Below are 21,139 nucleotides of genomic sequence, written 5' to 3'. Positions count from 1 at the left end.
TAAATTTAACAGCATTACTTTGGAGCTCTGTTGATAGTCTGTTACATTCAAAAATAAACCAGAGGGCCGGGACTGCGTCAAAGTTTGTATACCCTTGCAAATTTTGTGGTAACTCTTTCCTTACCTATTAGCCATCAATGTGGAATAACGTTTTATCTAAAAAGGCTTATGTTTGCGAAAGAATGGCCTACAAGCATAGGAAATAACGAAGATATTGATTAAAGTCACTGTTTTCCACCGATCGTTCCTATGGGAGCTATATGATATAGATATATATTAAACTAACAAATGTTAAATTTGAAAGCAATCGCGCTAAAAGTAACGAAGTTATTTACAAAAGTCACTGTTTGCGACCGATCGTTCCTATGGGAGCTATATGATATAGTCATCCGATCTTGATCAAATTTGTCACAGTCGTTTATAAGCGTAATTAACTCTCTAATATTAAGTTTCACGATAATAACATAGAAAATAACGAAGTTATTGAGAAAAGTCACTGTTCGTGACTTTGGGGTTTGTATGGGAGCTATATGATATAGTGGTCCGATCCGGCAGAATCCGAGATATACAACCCCTGCAGTATATATAATTTTGCCTATGTGCAAAATTTCAGCTCTGTAGCTCTTACGGTCTAGGAGGAGTTTGCGTTGATCCAGACGGACGGACGGACGGACATGGCTATTTGAACTCGTCTCGTCGTGCTGATCAAGAATGTATGGTCGGAGATGCTTCGTTCTATGCGTTGCACACTTCTGACCAAAATTAATATAGCCTTTTTGCAAGGGTATAATAATATTAAGATAAATACGACGATTATTAATGAAACTTATTTAATTCATCGTCGTTTTATACAAATTCAGCAATGATGTAAAATATGATTTGAAAACGCAGATATTCTTCTACCAAACTGTTTAAATTAAATTTAGTAAATTTTCCTCAATTTTCGTCATGTGATAAGCGAAGATGTCTATATAAGTATAATATATTTATTTTTTTTTTTTTTGGTTTTTGTTTGATGGTCAGCTTCCACAGATCAGAGACCCAAGACAGATCTTTAATCAGCAAAAGGTCAAAGAATTGTCTAGGTTTTTGGGGACCAGGCCTAGGCCAACTTCCGAAACGAAAGCTTGTTGTGCGAGTGTGTGAATGTATTGTGTATAGGCACCTGTATTCGTTTCCGCCAGATTGGCGTTATTGTTGCTGCTGAAGTTTTGATTCGGATTCAGTTAACCGACGGCTGTTGTACCTCCCACATGTGCGCGCGCGCGGATCACACTCACTCGGTGTTCTTCTGTCATATGCATAAGTGAAGTTTTTCATGTAAACAAATTAATTATAATAAGTGTATACATACATATATAAAATAAATCAAATAACGCAAAAAGCTGCTCAAACAAGTGAAAAGAAAGTGATTGCAAGGTAAATGTGAAAAAGCCAAGAGTCGCAAAAAGGAGACTCATTTGCAGGCAAAACGGATGCGGGTAGAGCCCGACGCATGCATTTGTCGAAAATTTTGTTTTGTGCCTTGTGTAAAGTGAATGTCTTTCGAGACTGAATTGTATGAATTGTATTGAAGAACCTGTAATTGAAAACGCACTTGAAATACAAATAATCATATGCGAATACACATACACACAGACACTCAAACCATACACTGTGCAACACGTTGTTGACCCTGAAGGCTTCTCAAATGCCGCGTGATTTTTCCAAGAACAACGACCGTAACAACTTGAACGTGTTCTCCAAGACAACTTGCCCATTACCCTTCCTCCCCACTCCCTCCCTCAGCAGATGTTTATTTCTCAGTCTCTCTTATTATTAAATGCCAATTATTTAGCATAAGAATGTATGTACATACATATGTTGCCTTCCCAACATCATCAGGCGCTCTTCCCCTCTCTCACCATACAAAATAACCGTTGTGTCTGGCGGCCTGAAAAGGAATACAAATATGTGCGGCTTCTTTCTCTCTCAGGGTTTCATTCAATCCAGGTTTGGTCATCTCTCTCTCTTGACTTTTCTCGATTTCTGCGAAATTCCTTCACACACACACACACACATACACATTGGTGTGCAATTAAGTTTGATTACAAATCAAATTTGAAACTCACTTTTAAATGTGCGATTTTATGCGATTTAGCCGACTTTGCCTTGTCATGTGCTACGGCAATAAAAGTTGTTAATAACAGCAAAAAAATAAATACAATTAGAAAAGGTACACACATATATTCATACATATGTACGTACAAACAAGTACCTAGGTATGTAGGTAGAAATACAGAGATGTGGAAATGGTCGAATTTGCATTTTAAGTTGAAAAGCTGGAGAATTATTCATCCTTTTCCTATGAAATGCTTAGAGTGAATCACTGAAAAAGTCTCTTCCAACTACCAACAATGGATGATTCAATCGATCTCCTTTTATGCAGTGCGTAGCCATTCTCCCTTTTTAGAATAAAATCTGGGAATTGCCAAACGTCTTTCACTTTTTAAATTCTGTATTTCACCATCGTGTATATCTAATCGATTATCTTTCCTATTTTCACGACACTATCTGATATCAGCCTAAAGCTGCATTGACGAAATTGGTCACACGACTTTTGAAACGGGCAGCATTAGAAACAACCAAAATTGTCAGACACTTGTCGTTATTGATAAGGCCAAAGGGGCTCCAACAATCGCTCAGTGTCGGCTGTAAACAAAAACAAAACAAAACCAAAAAGATATTTAGCAATAAAGTGATTTAGTCCCCACAGAATACAGATAAAACTCGTCGTTAAGATTTCTGTTACCAACAATGTGTAGACTCACACATACATGCATACTTGTACATTTATTTTTATATTAAATATGTATTTATCGTATATTGCTTTGCTTTTAAGGAAGCTTCTGAAACGAAACGTGTAATGAATGATTCAATAAATGACTTTTTAATACGCCCATGACTCACCCTTTGTGTCAGCCTTCAAAAGGCGGAACTGTAACTCCGAGATAAATATCTACCTACATACTTATTAACCGATTAAGTGAGAATTGTCTATAACACAAAGCATTCTGTGTTCATTCATAAAATGGAAACATTCAATGTCATGAGAATATCCCGATTTATGTAGTTCCGTGATTGGTGTAACAATTCTCCTGCCCAAGGTGTTTCATCTTCCCCTTCCCTTGGCTATATGTCCACACTCACACTGACCTGATAAACAATTTGGGAAACCTGTCTGAAGATAGGACTAAAGTGCTTTATAAATATTTGATTACAAAAACACAATTTAACAGGCTTTGCAAAACTAAATACTACTTGAGTACTTCATGTACAATCTACAATCATATAAAAACAATTAGAGACCCACAACTAAGTGCAACAACAAAAGAAACAACCTCTAATTACATCGTGTACGGAAAATACATAGTCGATGGAGTATAATAAAACCTTATTGTAAACTACGGCTTCCGACTCTACACAGAGAATTCTAATCAGCAACTATTAAAAACGCGTTTATATACTATAATCAAAAGTCACTTCAGATTTGAGCTCTAAATTAATTCATTTATCCGACTTTTTGAAACGAAAACTTTTCAAACTATTTGTTTTCAGATTACCATTCCGTTTTCAATTTACTTACTTTGGATCTAACTTGCTAAAAGTTGGCTGAAAACAGTTTCCAAGAGCAAGACACTAATTTCTCAAGGGCTAAAAGTTGGCTGAAAACAGTTTCCAAGAGCAAGACACTAATTTCTCAAGGTCTCAAAATAAGTTTCTCTTGCCGACTTTGGAATACCATGCACCAAGCATTAGCAAACTCGCCAACTTCGGCTTTATGACCCACCTAGGATAATGGGTTTATTAAGGGTTAATTTGGTATGAAATCGCTAGGCTGTTCATACTGATGAAGACTATATATACTTTATGTGATCGGAAAGGCTTCATTCTCCCTGTTACATACACTTTGGTGACTTTAATATAGCACTTTACCCTATGGCTGCGTGGTATAAATGTAGAGTTATCTATACCAACTAAACAATAGATGAATTGACCACAATTATTCATAACGTGTTGTTTAATTAGAACTATAATATTGTGATTATAGATTGATAAAATCTTCCCAAGCAGTAGGAGTCTGTAAAAGGGTATTACAAGATACAAATCTGTATGTACATATAAAATATTAGTGGCGGATCCTCGTGGGGTGAGCAAACTTCGATATACAATGAACGATTTTCCCCTCAAATTGCCGAATTACCATCTTCAAATGACCACAAAAATGAGGAGCTAGATTCGCTTAAAGTTTCACCTACTTTATTTGGCTCCCTGTATTCTGAGGATCAATCCAAATGATCACGGCTTGAGATCTTAAGCGAGTTAATTGTCAGATTAGTATCTAGCTAATTACCTAGATATTTAAGAAACTTAAGATCCGCGTTTGAAGCAGAGAGGCCCTTTTATCCTTTGTTTTAAAATATTAGACAGACATTTTTATCAGTAGGATAGAATGATTGTATTTAAAAGTTTGATTTTGTAGAAACAATCATTTTTTCTTTCAAACAAATTAAATCTTATCTTTGCTCTACAATAGATAAAGATCGGTTATTAAATTTGAAAATACTTTCGATTAAAAAGCATATAAGAAATGTGTTGCTGTTCGATGTTTTTATTAATAACTTTTCCTCGAAAATAGGCAAGGAAATCGATTTTAGTAGGATTAAAAAGTGGTTTAATTTCTGTTTGGGGAAAAATTAAGAAAAAACAAGTTATTGAAATGACATCTTTGTACAACTTAACAAATTAATTTCTGATTGATTTATAAGTTATAAAAAATATCAATAGCAAGTTTAATTGTCCGTTTATGGCCTGGGCTTTTTTTTTTTAGATTCCATAAAAAATAGGTGGAGCTTGAAAAAGTGTATATTTTATTGGGAAACTAATTTCAACAAGATATTACTTTCCAAATATTATTAATTCAGCAACAATTTGTAGGACACTTTTTTGTCCGTCGGAGCGTCAACCAGTTCAAAAGCTATTAGACTTAAAATAAATCGCCTGGATCGGATTAGTAAATCATTTTCATTTTCATCTTTTCCTTTGAGTTTTGTTAACTTTTTGCCCATAATCTTATTTCGAATAAGGAAATATGATCCAAATCCTTTTAGGACCCAAAATATACGAAAACGACTGAAAATTGGTGAAAAAAAATACCAATATTAAGTGATAATGTTAATTACTATATATAACGCCCCTATTCTCCATCTAGTAAAAAACGTTAATATGCATAGCTTAAATCCAATTTTTATTTGGTATATTGAGTGATAGTTTTGATAAAGGAAAAAGAAAGGGACGTTGGTATTTTTAGGCAATAGATCAGAAATCATAATGGTCATTCAGACGGATGGACAGACTGACATGGCTAAATCAACATGTCTGCTGATCAAAAATATACCATAAAAAACTTTCAGATCGTCAAAAAAGTTTTTTTTGTTGCTACATACAATTCGGCAACTTTAATATACCATTTCATCCGATGGGTGCCTAGTATGAAAATAAAATCTAGATTTTGAAATCTCATTTTCGAGTTCTGATTTGTTTCATTAATATGAAAGTATTTTAAATCTTGATTGATTTAGAATATTTATCTATTTAAATTACGACCTTTTTGATATTAAAGTCAAACCTTGCTTTTAACCCGTGTTTATTTAGATGCAATTCCCAACAGGTTTTAGCTTTGAACACATGGCAATTGCAAGTCTGGAGTTCTTTTAGCAAAGTCTGAGGATGATGTAACTTACAATTAGTAGTTCCTGATGTCTTTGAACTTATCTTCTTTTGGTTGTAATCTTAACTTAAGAAGATTTAAATAAAATTTCCTTCTTGGTGCAAAGTAAACTTAAGGCGTTTCGACGCCATTTCTTATTTGTATTTACATTTTTTTTTAAATTTCGTTGATTTTGAAGATTTAGGCATTGTTTACTTACTTCTTGTTATTGATCATGTAATTGCGCTTGGCAAATTGACTTATTCACACATCGCTGAAAGGCAACTCAATATTTGCTTTACACTGAAAGTTGGCTTCAGAATTTCTACTCATTACATTCCCCCTTCGATCGACGAGGTGTCAATAGCCGTTGCCCCTCATGGCCCATGCCGTGCAATGGCCCCATTTTTGTTTCTGTCGTTTTGTTTTTGGACTGTGACAGTTTCAGACATGACATCAAGTCAAGTGGTTTTAAGTTGGACGCACACCGATCGAGTTTGAGACTTGGAAATGCAATCGAGCAAGTTTTGCCTTTCCCCCTTGTAGTTTTCTTCGCTTTTCCCCGTCAACCACAAGGCCCTCTTTTAGGCAGTTGATTGAAAACTCCATTCTGGAATAATTTAAACTGTTTTTTTCCAGTCCCCCCCTTTCTGGAAAATAAACGCACGCGCTTCGAACTCTGTTGATCTAATAAATTATCATATCAGTCTTAATTTTAGCTTGCAAATATTAGAATGCTCGATTTTAAAATTGTTTTGCAAACACATGAACTTTTACTAGTTAGTCAGGTCTCCAAATCAGTTTGAATAGTTTATTCACAGTCATTTACATAAGTTTTTCATTCTCCATTCATTGTTTCTAAATTTAGAAGTTGTTTTTGACTTTCTACTTGAAATATAATGCAATTGGTCAATTGATGTCAATGAATTTGACTCTCCATAAAATCGTGTGAGTCGAGTTTGAATTTCCACTTAGCGGACTTGAGTCGGAATAATAAATACTAAGTAGTTAGCTTTAACAATAACTCACAAAGTCTATGTAAATATTTATTAATCCAATTTGGAAATTAATCGGGATGCATTGAAATTTTACCTATTTCTTACATTTTTTGTGCGGAAAAAACCTTGAACTTACTTTTTTTATTTTTAAATTCCAATTACATCTTTTTTTGAAACCTTTTGAGACATAACTTTATTTTTAGATTTAGGGTATATAAATGTCGTTGTGACAAAATGAAGCGTTCAGTTGTAATTACTTTTTTGTACTTGGGAACAGTGTTTTCCCAGTGGACGATTCAAGATAATCTATAGACGATGTATGTATGAATGTATATATTTATATTTTTGCCATAAAACTTGTTTGCTGATCGTAAAATATGAACAAGACTGAGGCGGAGCTATCAAACTGAGGAGATCTGTCGAACAAACAATTAATAAAGACTTAAAAGATTTGAGTTTCAAAACTGGAAATACCGAAATCGAAATGCAGTTGCATTAGACCCATAAATTTGAATGTTTGCCAACAATCCGAACTATGGGAAACTAGAAATTGTATTATGCCCCGATAGATACACAAGCACAATTATTAGTTGTGGGCTTAATCAAAAAAGAATTCAGCGCTTAGCCCATGCAACGCTCGAGTGACTCCCTGAAATCGTAAACCATAATTTCACTTCATTGTTGGCCGTCTGTCTGTTTCATTTCTGTTTTGTTGTTGTGTGTTGACTGTACGGAAGTAATTTACCAAATTCGCTTTGCCATGCGATTCCAGCTAAGTTCAAAGGCAAAACAAGTTAACTTCGGCCATGCCGCAGACTGAATACTCTGTAAAAACACAGATAAACAGTTGGTATGGGCTAGGTGATATGATAAAATCAATTGATTTTGTTGACGGACGAACTTGACGGACTTTTGATCACACTAAATATACCCGTTTCAGGTAAGGGTATGAAACCTCCATTTTAAAAAAGGTTTCAACTAAATGAACTGGCATTTTTTTCGTATTTTCGACAAAACTTGCAATTTGCGAGCTTTAATGCTCATTATATCCGAGATCTTTATCGGCAGATGACTTAAAATAATGCAAGCAGCAGTTTTATCCCCAACCGTAAGAAAAAACACTGACTAAGCCAATTTAATTCTGTGTTTAGGGCGAACCATTTGTCAATTATTTGTTGCACAAACAAATGTTTTAATTGATTCACAGAGAGTTGCTTGACTTGTCTCAAAGCTAATTGCAATTTATGGCAATTGCTTTAGCACAGATTTTTTATAGCCGCTAAGAGAAAAGTGGGCCCTTTCAGACACATTCAAAGATATGTCTACATACCTGGAGTCACTTGCTCGCATTGATAGATAATCATCATTAACGTAATCTATCCGTAGTGTATATTTTTCAGGTACTTTGTAGGCATTTTCATGATTTAAGTTAAACCGGATCATAAAGTTTAATTAATTAGTTAATAGGTTGAATGTAATAGAAAAACAACTACTTATGCAAAAAGTTAATAAAATTCGTGTAGATGTCTTTATTTGCCCAATCAGAGAGCTTCTTTAAATCGATACAAACCAAATATTCGTAGTCTATCATTGGTTGATAACATTATCAAAAGATTTGTTCAAGATAAGTATCTATCAGAATCGTTCCTAATGATCTATCTATCAACATTTGTACAAGTCAGAATGGGGTGAGCAGTGCTCATTTAGCTGAACATGTTAACTTGTTATTGTTTTTGAAGTGAGTCAAGTTACTCATTTGGTTCAGAGTCTCACATTGGTCATTGGTTCAGTTTCTCAGCATAAACATTAGCGAACAACTCTTTTAGGCTCACTTACTTAAGGTGCCACCCGACACCAGGACAAATGCTTACCTGGGGGCTGTGTATCGCCTCATTTAATCAACACACACATACATACATATGTACATACAAATTTATAAAACTTAGTCATGTTTCGATGTTTATTTCAATGCTTTTCATAAGACAAAACGAATAGCCATATTGATAAACGGACTGACGTATGACAGATATTTGTACTTTAAAAGTTGACCAAGAGAACAATTAGATCTCAGAGACTATAAGTGCTAGAGTCACCAAATTTGTTATGTAAACTCGATTAGTGAGCGATTGGGTCAAGTTTATTTCAAATTTGTGCAACGCCGCCCTCCGTAATTTGAACAAAAACTGTTGTCTTCTCCAATTATTAACTTATTACAATCAATTTCGACACATTAATATGCTAAAAATTCGAAGCATTTGAAAGGAATTTTTAATACATATATTTAGTCTTATATTTGAAATATTTGTTTCACTTGTGTATCTTGATATATCTCATTACTTCATTCCATTCCCAAAGACTTAACAGTTTCTACAAACTAAACTAGGAATCCCTAAAAAAAACAATTTAGTCCATATTATTTATTACACCAAGTGTGAAATGGCATATTGAAATAGCCAAAATTTATGTAACAGACAGAAGGAAGCTTTTCCGACCCCATAAAGTATATACCTATGTATATGGATCAGCGGCTGAGTCGAACGGTCTGTCCGCCCGGCTATATAAACAACTCAATTTCGGAGACTATAAGAGATAGAGCCACTAAATGTTGGTATGCAGATTGATGTAGTATGTAAATACTAATATACATACTAATATTTGTTGCCAAAATCTGGCAACCAAAAACTATCAACTTCGGATTAAAAATATCGATGTTATGGTTTTAAACGATTTTTCATAAGTTGGGCCATGAAGGCGAAGTTGGACGTTAACCTGTGGCATCGCTACTCCAGATAGTGTAGTGGTTGGAAAAGTATTTTATACCTATTGATGACTTCTTACTTACTTACACTTCTTTAGTACACAATTAGAGTTACATTGAGGCTTTCTATGCACTAGTCACCCTTTTAAAGTCAACTCATTCGATTACAAGCAGTTAAAGCTATAGCTCAGACAATTCTTATCCATGAAGTAACAATGTATCCTCTTTATGAAAGTCAACAGTTTTGGTGGGACTATCTCTTCTTTGTCCAACCCAAAAGTCTTAATTGTAAGTGAAGTCGATACAAAAAGATCTGCGCATTAATACGAAATCACAATAGTAAAGATAAATAATCCTCAGGCAGAATCTTTAACTAGGACAAATAATTATAATAATTATAATTGTTCATTAAAAAAAAAGCAATTGACACACATTTAAGTGATACACAAACAGTTTTATTAAAAAGAAGTTAATATGGCGATCGAGCATGTGACATGATCATAGTGTATAGCCGAAGCACTTAAAATTCTAATTCGATTAAAGTGTACAATTTCCTTTGGTAGAAACTTATTCTTTTAGACCATGAGAGTATAATTAATGTATATATGTATTTCCTGGGAAAGGGATTCGATTTTGTCATTCATGGAGTCCATAGAACTTTTATTATTAGTTTATCTAGCACATACATACATATGTAGCTAATTCGAACAACAACTTGGCTGACTATGCAGTTCAAACTGTCCAACTTTCGTAGTTGGTAGAACGCCATTAAATGAAATTGAGCCAATTGTAAACGTTGAAATCGTTTGACAAGGAAACATAAATCTAAAGTGTTTATGCTTTTCTATCTATTTGTTATTAATAATACTCTCAAAATTCATAATAAATTATTAGTGGTAAATTGTAGAAAATGCAATACTCTTTCCAGGAATCATTGAAAGCCGAAACGTGGGACTAGGTATCACAGTCTCCGTCTAGCGAAACCAACGCGTGAGGGGGAGATGGCACGAGTGCCTGGTCTAGTATTTATGTACCTAGAACTTGAATTTTGGTTTTAATTAATATCTCTGAATTTGGTAGAAGTGAATTTTTCACGTTTACTAAGAATGTCGCATTTTTAGACTCTTGAAACACACAAATCACAATCCACACCCGAATGTACTGTAACGAATTTCAAGTAGCTTTCTACTAGTAAAAGGGAAAATAAGAATAAAGGCTTTGATTGAGGACCACATTGTATACTCCCATGAGCTCCAACTCAATCTTGAGTAGACAAAACTTCGTCCTCTGCCGCTGTTCGTTCGACATAGTTTTTACTGTGTCGGTTTGATGATTTTGTTGTCATAACAACCTGTAAAAGACACTGCAACAATAATTTGATCGTCAGTTGCATTGGAAATCAACCTGTAACCGATCGCTCTTGCCAGCCAGTTGACTATAGTTTTTCGTGTTTCAACGACTGAGTGTTATTGTATAACAGATAAATCAGGTTCAAAATGCGCTACACGCACAAAACGTGTAAGTGCCAGCAAATTGCATTACAAATTTAATGACAACGAAAGAAACGACAGCAGAGAAAAGACAATGAACACTATTAATATCAGAGAGACGAATAAAAGGGGGAAACACAATACACTGATTGACATTCAATTACATATTGTTGGGGCACATGGGTTTCGAGGCGATTCGTCGAATGGTCTTTAATGACTTTCCAGCCATGATGAATTCGTCGAAGTTTTGTCAAAACCTCTCAATTGATTGTTTATGCTGTAATTGGCGTTTTAGTCGATTCACATGATGCCGATGATCTTTGAACTGAATAATGTTTGGTTGAATGATAGCTTTGTTTATTTGGTTAATATACTTCACACCTCTGGGGCCTGAAAGAACGAAATGATACCCACTGTTACTTATCTGCACTCAGAGATTACGTTCTAGGTAATACACTCTAGAGCCAGATAAACCAAAGTGGAAGAAGAACAAAAAGTCGGACGAGTTTTGACACTTTAATAAAGCTAAATTTCCCAATCGTTTAGATAGTATATGTAACGTTTATAGTAAGTAGTACGAATGGCGTTTTTTAAATTTGTAGGGCAAAGAAATCCCTCATAAATTCCAAAAGACATTAAAAATCAATTTACTTATCAAAGCGATACAATTTCCTTATCGGACTGAGTTTACACAAAAGACATATAGATAAGCAAATTTTGATTAACTCAAAGAATACTTATAATGTCCATACACACACGCACACACATACATACATATATACTGATACATATGTATATCTGGCATAATGCTAAAACGGTTGATTTCTTACAATTAGTCACATTTAAAATCCCTGGTAATTCAAGAAATTAACTTAAAAAGAAATGCCGCCCAAAAGTATGCTAGAAAATGTTTCTTATTTCCTATTTTTCACCTGTGCCGTTGGCTTGGGGAATGTGGCCTCAATTTGCAGACTCTTTAGCGCCTTATCGTTCAAAAGTGCTAAGTGAACGCAAACAACAAACACACACACACAGAGAGATACACACAGATACACTCACATTCATACATACATATGTATTTGTATTTTTGTCTCAGTTTACTTGATATAAGTTAAACGGAATATCAACACAAAAGTTGAAATTGCAACAAGTTAAGCAAAGCTTGTGATTGCTGCCTTTGCAGGTGTGTCACATTGTGCCAACAGGTTACAGTGGGACAAGGTTTGAAATACTCTGAAAGGAATCAACAGATACATACATATACAGTGAACATTGATTCCTAAAAGTTTAAAAAGTATAAAATTATTGTCCATGCTTTTGAGTTGACAACTTCAGTTCAGTTAGTTTTAAATATTTCAATAATAAAAAAGAATTGAATAATGTTCAAACTCTTTTTTACCACTGTGCACACAGTTAAATCCGAAAAACAGAGAGAACATTAAACTGAGACCACAACATCAAAAGAGCAAGAGAGCGACAGAGTGAGAGAGAGGGAGAGACATACACTAAGCGTCTTTGAGAGAAATCTGGCGAAAGCTTTTCGCTAAGCGCTCTCTCTCTTCAGCTTTTCTTTCCTCCCTCTTCTCCAGCCAGCTAAAATTTGACACTTACATATCATAAAAAGCATGCTCGATCAATCTCAAATCACTCTCACAAATCTCGCTGCGACCTTCTCTAAGACATAAAAAAAAATTCAAACTGGTACCACAGACCGACCCGACTCCGGCACCCGATCAAAGCTTGTGCGCGTGAATGAATTAATCGAAGAGCAGAAGAAGCCCCCCAGACCAACAATATCAGCTCACTTTTATCACGTACTCACTCACACACACACGCACACACGTGGCTTAGAGAGAGAGAGAGAGCTCACCGGGCTATCTGCGATATATACAGATACTCGTACTTTTTTTTGGGGGGGCACTTTAGTTGCCGATAAAACGTCAAGCGGTCGCCACGCTCCAAGCTCCTCCTCCACGCTGCGTCACGAAATCGACAAAGTTGCTGAAAGCAGCAACAACACGAAACACTTTTTTTCGAAAACGAGTCACAGGCCAGCAATATAAATGTAATTTTCTTCAACAGAAAATTAAATCAAAAATCGAAGCATTTCGTCACAAAGCAACAACAACGACCAACTAACCAAATAAAAAAAAAGCAACCTTATCCAAGCCTTGCGGAGCAACTGAACAAAAATGTGCCGCTGCTTTCAGAAGTAAGTAGTAATCTTTGTTTTTTCTTTTCTTTTATTTTGTTTTGCTTTAAAATTTTGTATTTTCTTTCCCAATTTTGCTTGACTGACACTTTGAATTCAAACGGTTTTTCAGCTGTTGGGAAGATTGTTACTGGAATTGCATTGAGGAGCGTTTCTGCTATGATGAATCGATCGGTAATTTTTAACGCTCGTAGATGACAAGTATATGTACATATGTGCATACCTAAGTATGTATGTATGTATGTACCTAGTGGAGCTCGTCAAAAATGTAGATCTCGAACGCACAATGTTGCGCCTTGGGGTACGGGTACGGGTACGAGTTGGAGTACGAGTACGACTTTACGTGTTTGGCATTTGCAAACAGGCAGAAGAGAGAAAAGAAACTGATGTTTTTTGAAATTGAATATGGAATATTTGCGACTTTTTTATGGCCGATCAATACACCTGCTCAAGGGCAATCGATGTGGAGTATTGCGTATTTTGCCTTTGTCTTGCCACAAATGGAGTTTGTATTAAGTTCTTTGGAAATGTGGCCTACACTCTATCATAATAACGTGTTAGAGATATTTAGATAAACAATGAAGTTTGTTTACTTTGCGAAATACGAGAAGGAAAGTATCTGTTTAAGGTGTTGCCAGTTAGAAATTGAAATAGAAAGGAAATTGTGTTTTGGCAATTGAAAGTTATTATATTTAAACATGACTTTAAGAAAGAGTTGTATTTTTAGCGATAAATTTCATCTTACAGAAGATTCTAGAACAAGTTAAAGAGTTTTTTATTTAGCTGTGTCATGATTTACTAGTAATTTTGTTTTACCTTAAAGACGGCTTAATTATAATATATGTATGTATATATAGTCATTAGAAAGATTGTTAAAACGTGAACATGTGAAATTAATTGCCAAGTTTTTCATTCCAGCCAACTATAATCCCGAGGACGACGAAGACTTTTTGGCATCCCAGAAAAATGGCACCATTATTGGACGCATTCAACCCACTGTGGCGGATAATAACAATTTGCTAACCGTACCACAGCCCATTTGCGATCAGCCAATGCGACGAGGCAACTCCGGCCTGGGTCTGGGACTGATGAGGTACTAATTGCCAGCTTAAATATGTATAGTCGGTCTTTTTTTCGCACATCTTTGTGGAGAATCGAATAGATCATTGGACAGAGAGTGAAGAACTGACACACTGATTTAGTGATAAATTGAAGCTCGTGTATTGACATGCAATTTGACTTATTTAACTTATTCATTTGCTTGCCTCCCCTTTCTGTTATCTTTCATGTTAGTGGCAAGAACCACGAGGAGGACTTTCGTCGCGAAACACAGACAAACGTTCCCATGCTGGGTCCGGAAATATTGGCCGTGTTCGCCAACTCCCAGATCTTCCAGGACCATCAGCCAACCAAACTGAATCGCATCAGCACCAAGACATATTTGCCTGGCATCCATTCGCCCAATAAGGAGATGCCAACCACTCCGCGAATGAGTGATCAGGATCGGCTGCTGCGACGCCTGGAGGGAGGTGCTGGCCTAGGTAATGACGTGGTTAATGGCCACGGCCATGCCCACGGCTCGGGTAGCCATGCTCATACACCCCTTTTGGGTGGCAGAACTAGTGGTAAAAGCACACGCAGTAGTAGCATTGTCTCCAGCGGAGTGCCCAAGGTTAAATTCTACTTGAGTTGAGATATTCAGATTCCGAGATACATAGATTGAGGGTTGTTTTTATAGATACTTTTCTGCAGTATTCATGCCAAAGATACACATGTAGAACGAAAAAGGGGACTACGAACGGAAACGACAACGAAACCTCTCGACGCAAAATGTGACTTAATACTATTTACTTAATTTGCCAGTAAGTGTTTTTTCTTTTTTTTTTATTTATCGAGTGAAATCGTCGTGTAGGTCAACAATGAAATTGTTTATTTTCAGCCTTTTTAGTATTACTTGTATTGTAAGTAAGTAGCCCCACCCTTCAAGCCCCCTCCTTTCGCCCCTTTTGTACTTAGTTTAGTTTTAAGTCTCCTACACACATAAAGTACTACACATACATATGTATACACACACGTATTTCGTCATGGACTTTGCTTATAGACCTTGTAATTTGTAATCATTAGACCTAGTTAACGTATATTAGTTGATTAATTTATAATGTGAGTAAAAAAAACAAAAGAACCAAATGAAAAAAAAAGAAATGCTAACAAAATATTATCAACCAAACAAATCGAAAACAAAAACTAATCCCAGCTGCTGTCGATCACCGTGAATATTCTTTGGGTTCTTAACTTTGACATTCTATATGCAAAAATTGTTCTTCCCTTAGTCACATTTTTCCTATCTGACATATGTATTCGCCGTTTTTCATTTTGTTTGTGGCTTACTTTGCGTTGTTTGCACATTGTATGCATTAGTCAACAGTTTCAGATTGACTAATTGCTTGAGATCATTATATAATTACATATCGGTTACTAGCAATGCATTTAACTTATGTGTAATGGATGGGAAAAATGTGCAAACTGCATTAAGCTGTCCAGCTGAGATCTCGTAATCGTCGGTGGCTGAAAAATGTTTATGGAATTCATCCAATGGCAACAGTTTTTGGCCTGAAGTACATGGCCCATGTAAATGTTTGAGTCATACAAATTGTTCAATCGATTCTTCAGGACGGATCGTTCCTATGTTATCTAGAAGATAATAAGTTTATTTAGTTTGCGTTGATCCTTTGAAAACAAATAGTTGATAATTTGGTCCATTGGACTCTTAGTTTTAATTTAAAAACTCATGCCTTTGGGAATCCTTCATTATAAAAAAGAGAAAGAGTTTGAAATCAATTTTTACAATCAGTCAAATTTGTTTAATAATCTTTAAATGAAGATGATAACAAATGTCGAATGAAATAATCAGCTTCGACATTTTGTATTCAATTCACAGATAAAGTCTGGATCACTGAATCACACAGAATGGACGTAGTCACGTCCGTATACTTGTCCGTCCGATTCAGTTTAACTTTCTCAGTTAGTTTAACAGCCAAGAGAACTATTGTGAGAGTCCTTATTTGAAGATTGCTCAGGTCAACAGCAATTCTACGGCAAGGATATCATATCCTATTTTAGGATAATTTGCCGTTTCTAATTCCGAAAATGAACTTGTTTCCGCAATATTACAAATAGTTCAAGACACTTTAAGTGTATTCGAAGTATTCAACATTACTGCAGAAAAGAAAGTCGGGTTGGAGGTGGTCAGGTATCTGCTTGGGTTCGCGCGTAACAGGCTTTGTCCTGGTGTTCGTAGGAGCCACTTGAACGTACTACGCATAGTATCGTCTATGTCCGTTAAATATCCTTGCCGTAGAGGAAAAGTTGCTGTTTTTTATTTAGATGGACAGCTTTAGATACTTTCATATTAAATAGAGTGAGACACAAAAGAGACTTCAAGGATATTCCTAGCTTCAAATTCCAACCCCATGGCAAGTTATTCTCGCAGTCGATTGATTCAGAAGCTTTGAAATCTTATTCCAACTATACTCCAACAGGAATTTTCATCCTACACCTGTTCATGACGATCTGAAATATAATTCCTTGTATCGCCCAAATTGCAAACAATCGTACAGATTTCATCATTATTAGCCAAAGTAGTAGATGGTTTTTGTTAAACTAAAACTACTTTGCTTAAAGATCTTTTGCTAATTAATATAGTAGTCCGATATGGGTGAGAAATGCTATATAAACTCGGTCTTTCTGATTGATCAATCTGCGCATGAAATCTCTGACAGAATGGACCAGTTCTCTTTGCTAGAGCAAAAGAACCCAAAACTGCATTCGTATAAAATTTGAGTTTCTTGGAATTACATTGTATAGGTACATATGATAACTTCCTAATTTGAAAATATTTCCACTGCGGTTTCCACTCGCAAATTCAGGAAATGAACCAAAAACGAATGTGGAATCATACGATCCGAGTCTAAATTTAATTAACAAGATTTTATTGGAGTGACGCAGAGTTTGTCTTGTGTATATAATACTGGTTATCGGTCCAGAGGGTGGGAGTGGGAGAGGGTCATAACATTTGGCGCTTCTTTTTGTCACCATCTGCTCCAGCCCCCCCGATCATCTTCACCACTTGCGTCACTCCAGAAATGGCTTATCGCAAGTGATAAAACCCGACCGAGATCAGCGAGACGATGGCAATTTATTGTCATTATTTATTTTTGTTTTTGCTTTAACCCAGAAGCGTTTTATCATAATTCTGTGCATTTAATGAGCAAATTAAGCAGTAAATATACTATACCAAGGGTCTAATCAATGATGGGGCAATGACAATCCGATTACCCACATCATTAACTCGATTCGCAGTATCGAGATTCCCGTACATAAAATTGTTAACAACAAATAAACAGTAAGCTCACATCGAAGAGTATATTCCAATAAGTATTCCAACATATATGTATGTATGTACATACATATGTACATAAATAGATAGGTATTTATATAGTCAGGGGAGCAGATAATGCCAGTCCATGTTACTTATAATCAGGTTGTTTCTATCGAGTCGTTCTCGCGACTCTCTTTGGCAAACAGTTCGGAACAGAAAATACTCGCAGCACGTAAATCAGTTTTTCTTTATTTTTGTTAGCTGATAAAAAAAAAAAAAAAACGAAACCATATTTGTACCTCACTGATAAAGATGACAAGAAGGCGATTTTGCAATTTCGCATTCCAGCGACGTTGGAGTCGCAAATGCGCCAAATTTGCTCCCCTCTCTTAAGGGGGATGAAAGCAGAAAGGTCAAGATTATATTCAGATACTCACAGTGTATTTGATATCATCGTCTATCATTATCCTATCGATTTGCTGTTAATATCAATAGTTCACAAGGCTCTTAACTCCAGAATTCCGGCCCCTTTGAAAGAATTGAGAGTTCATAACCTTGCGGACTTGGTACGTTGATGTCACCATTGCAAAATTGAAGACAGTGAGGTTTGATTCAAGTGATAGTCTGTATAATCTATATGACAGGTATCAATCAATTTGAAATAAACGATAATAACCATTGTCTTTGCCAAAATGTGACATAATTCAAATCAAATCTTCAACTTTAGTCATACACATTTACTTTTTGGAACAAGTATTTAGTGTCTCAGATTCTGATCAAAATTGTCATTGAGGTGATGAAAGATTATACTAAAGGGACATACATATGTATGTATACATTGAGATACTTCATAAGTAAATAAGTCGTTATCGGAGACATTCTCAGAAAACTTACGATCATGATTAGATATATTTAACAATAGGTCGGCTATCAGTTCTTTAGTATGTTAAAGTATATCTAAACTCTTTATATAAATATATGTCTATCCATCATCAAAAATTCCTTAGATCGTTTTGAATGATTTGTATTGTTAATACAGAAAAGTTTATCTTAAAACTTACTTTGCGAGTGGAAGTTTTGAAAGTGTTTTTCTTTTAATGCCTAATATGTGAGGACACGCCTGTTCAAATCAGTCTATCTATCCACTAGTCATGAGTGAGTGAACAAAAAGTATTGATTACTAAACTGAGCAACTGAACATGTTCTCTTTCAATTGTTGTTCTTTTTCACTCGTTCTTTTTTATTCACTAACTAATACTAACAAATTATATTAATAATATGAAAATCGATGTCAAAATCCTTACGTTGAGCAACTGAACAAGTGAGCAACTGATTAACTGAATAGGGAAGTCAATCAGTGAACAAATTGAGTGAGTTAACTCTCTCCGAAGAAAAGAACAAGTGAACATGTTCAGCAAAATGAGCAGTAATCTAAAACTACTAATGATTATGTCAAATTTGTGTGTGTTTTAGGCAATTTCCTTCCTTCTAATGTAATACTTATATCCAAACCTGGCTAGTTAGCTACTGAAGAGCTTATAGAAATGATCCAATTAACTAAGGAAATTCGTCGGTTTTCTAAACTTTGGGTAATTAATCAGACGAAGTCTCAGTTTGTTAGAGTCTTTGAGAATGTTTTAAATACATTTATTTAGTTTGAATTCTGAAAGGACCCGGCCATCTCTATAAAAACATGTGTTACGTACATACATTTGTATATATATTCTATATCTATTGTGTATCTACATATGTACATATACATATCTTAATAAATTTACAGCTTCTGTTTTGTTGTATGGAAGATAAAGAGGTGAGCAACTACTTTTGTTGTTGCCATTTTCTACCTTAACAGCATTCACTTATTCATCACGTTTTTTTTTTATTATTACTTTTTTTTTTTAAATGTTTTTGTGCTGGTGGTGAATGACTCTATAATTTACTAGTTCAGTGTATACACTGGGCAAAAAAAAATGTGTGTTTTGCTATCTTTTATGGCATTTCAATGTGACGATTTCCGTTCAACTGAACGTACACACGGTTGTATGACGGTTGGGTAATTTACCCACGTCATGTCAGCGATCACGTCGATTTTAATTTTATAATGCTAATGAAGATTACTGCCGACCGACTGTTCCGATTCCCTATAGCCATGACGTTATTTTTGTTGAGTTGCTGAAATAGAAAAAAATTGATTATTAGACTTTGGTCACCAGTTTTAAACTTTAGGTTTGCATGAAAATGTCGTCAGTTTGGATGTATTCAATGTATCCACGAGGAATCTGAATCTACTTTACACTAATCCCTTGCTGCGAGGCCAAGTGCTGGCCATATCTGTCATGAACTCTAGTTCTTTATCTTGTTTGCCCGCAAACTCTTTTATAGAATCTGTTTACAGTTTTCACAAGGAACAAACTAACTTTCGAAAGTTGCTCATATGTATTTTCTCTCCACACTTCTTATAGATGGAGACTCGACGGACTCTAAGAAACCAGAGGCATCTTCGCCAGAAAAACGAATCACCTTCACATTGGCCCCCTCATCAGCAGACAGTTCGCCAGAGGGAAGTCAAACGCTGTCACCGATGAAGTTCGATCCCATTGCCGAAGAGAAGGAAGGCGATGATAGTAAGGATGAGGTGATATTGCGACCGCGCTTGATCGATAGGCATCCCCATTTGTCGGCCACTCCCAAACGCATCTTGCGCTCCGCCAAAAGCGTTCCTCACATGAATGTCCATGTGCGATCGGCTGCCAGTGAAACGGACATATTTTCCATCACGGGAACCATAACCAGCAGTCAGATTAGCATGACTCCCGAAGTTCCGTCCATTTCGTTCAGCAACTTGCCCAAGAACTATGAGGACACTCCGACCATTGAGAAATACCGCGTCTCTCAGAGCCTGTATTCCATTCAGACAGCGAATGCTGCTCGGGCCACCCAAGATGATTATTCCATGCCACGGTATTTCCGGCGATCGGCCATGCTCATGACACAGAGCTCCGAAATGCTGGCAGGTTCCAATTCACTGGGTTCCATCTCCACACAGACATCCGTGGCAACGACTTCGGCCGCCTCATCTAGTTCGAGAGATGAAATACGTCGCCCGGAGAAAAACAAACGACTACAAATGTTGCGGGGAAATTTGCCCCCATTGCTCATCCATTCCGTCTCATTCAAGCGGAATAGAGATGAGGCCAAACAGGTCGACTAACGCATTAACGGCTGGACTACTGTACATATATTCCGTATTTTTAGTTCGTACTTAAAGAGCAAATTGTTTATTGTTGTATTATCTAAATTTTAAGTTTTACGTTAAGACCGTTTCCCTGTAAAGTCCTTTCATTGACTGCATGTCATGTGTCTCCCTCCACAGTATTTCCATGTACTTATATATATTGATATTAAATAAAGTTTATTTAAAATTACATATACAACCCAATTTGAATTCTTTGGAATTTAATTTAAGTACTGATTTATTTTTTAACATTATGTCCTTTTAAATAATGTACTTATCCCAGCGATGGTTTAACTGTCTTCAAAGGAATTTTAAATTT

The 21,139-nt window shown here is 35.7% G+C and overlaps 1 protein-coding gene and 1 long non-coding RNA gene across 5 annotated transcripts; one reads left to right on the top strand and one right to left on the bottom strand.

Moving 5' to 3' along the window:
• Positions 1 to 1,250: 1,250 nt before the first annotated feature.
• On the top strand, positions 1,251 to 21,019 carry LOC137586981 (uncharacterized). Of its 4 annotated transcripts, XM_068303209.1 has the most exons (6): positions 1,251 to 1,419; positions 13,078 to 13,207; positions 13,320 to 13,381; positions 14,126 to 14,300; positions 14,501 to 14,748; positions 20,048 to 21,019. In XM_068303209.1, exons 2-6 carry the CDS (start codon positions 13,188 to 13,190, stop codon positions 20,794 to 20,796), a joined length of 1,254 nt encoding a protein of 417 aa, XP_068159310.1. In that variant the 5' UTR covers positions 1,251 to 1,419; positions 13,078 to 13,187; the 3' UTR covers positions 20,797 to 21,019. The 4 variants fall into 4 exon arrangements, with proteins under 4 accessions (XP_068159310.1, XP_068159302.1, XP_068159318.1 ...); XM_068303201.1 differs by lacking the exon at positions 1,251 to 1,419 and having other exon boundaries at positions 12,889 to 13,207; XM_068303217.1 differs by lacking the exons at positions 1,251 to 1,419; positions 13,320 to 13,381 and having other exon boundaries at positions 12,889 to 13,207.
• LOC137587113 (uncharacterized) lies at positions 2,782 to 3,000 on the bottom strand. Its single transcript, XR_011033867.1, has 2 exons — positions 2,950 to 3,000; positions 2,782 to 2,888 (listed from the first exon to the last, which is right to left on the bottom strand). It is a non-coding gene; the product is annotated as an uncharacterized lncRNA (long non-coding RNA).
• Positions 21,020 to 21,139: the final 120 nt, after the last annotated feature.

Source organism: Drosophila tropicalis, unplaced genomic scaffold (genome assembly GCF_018151085.1).
Source record: "Drosophila tropicalis isolate 14030-0801.00 unplaced genomic scaffold, ASM1815108v1 contig_1009, whole genome shotgun sequence".
NCBI classification, from domain to species: Eukaryota; Metazoa; Arthropoda; class Insecta; order Diptera; family Drosophilidae; genus Drosophila; species Drosophila tropicalis.
This window is presented reverse-complemented; position numbering and strand designations above follow the sequence as displayed.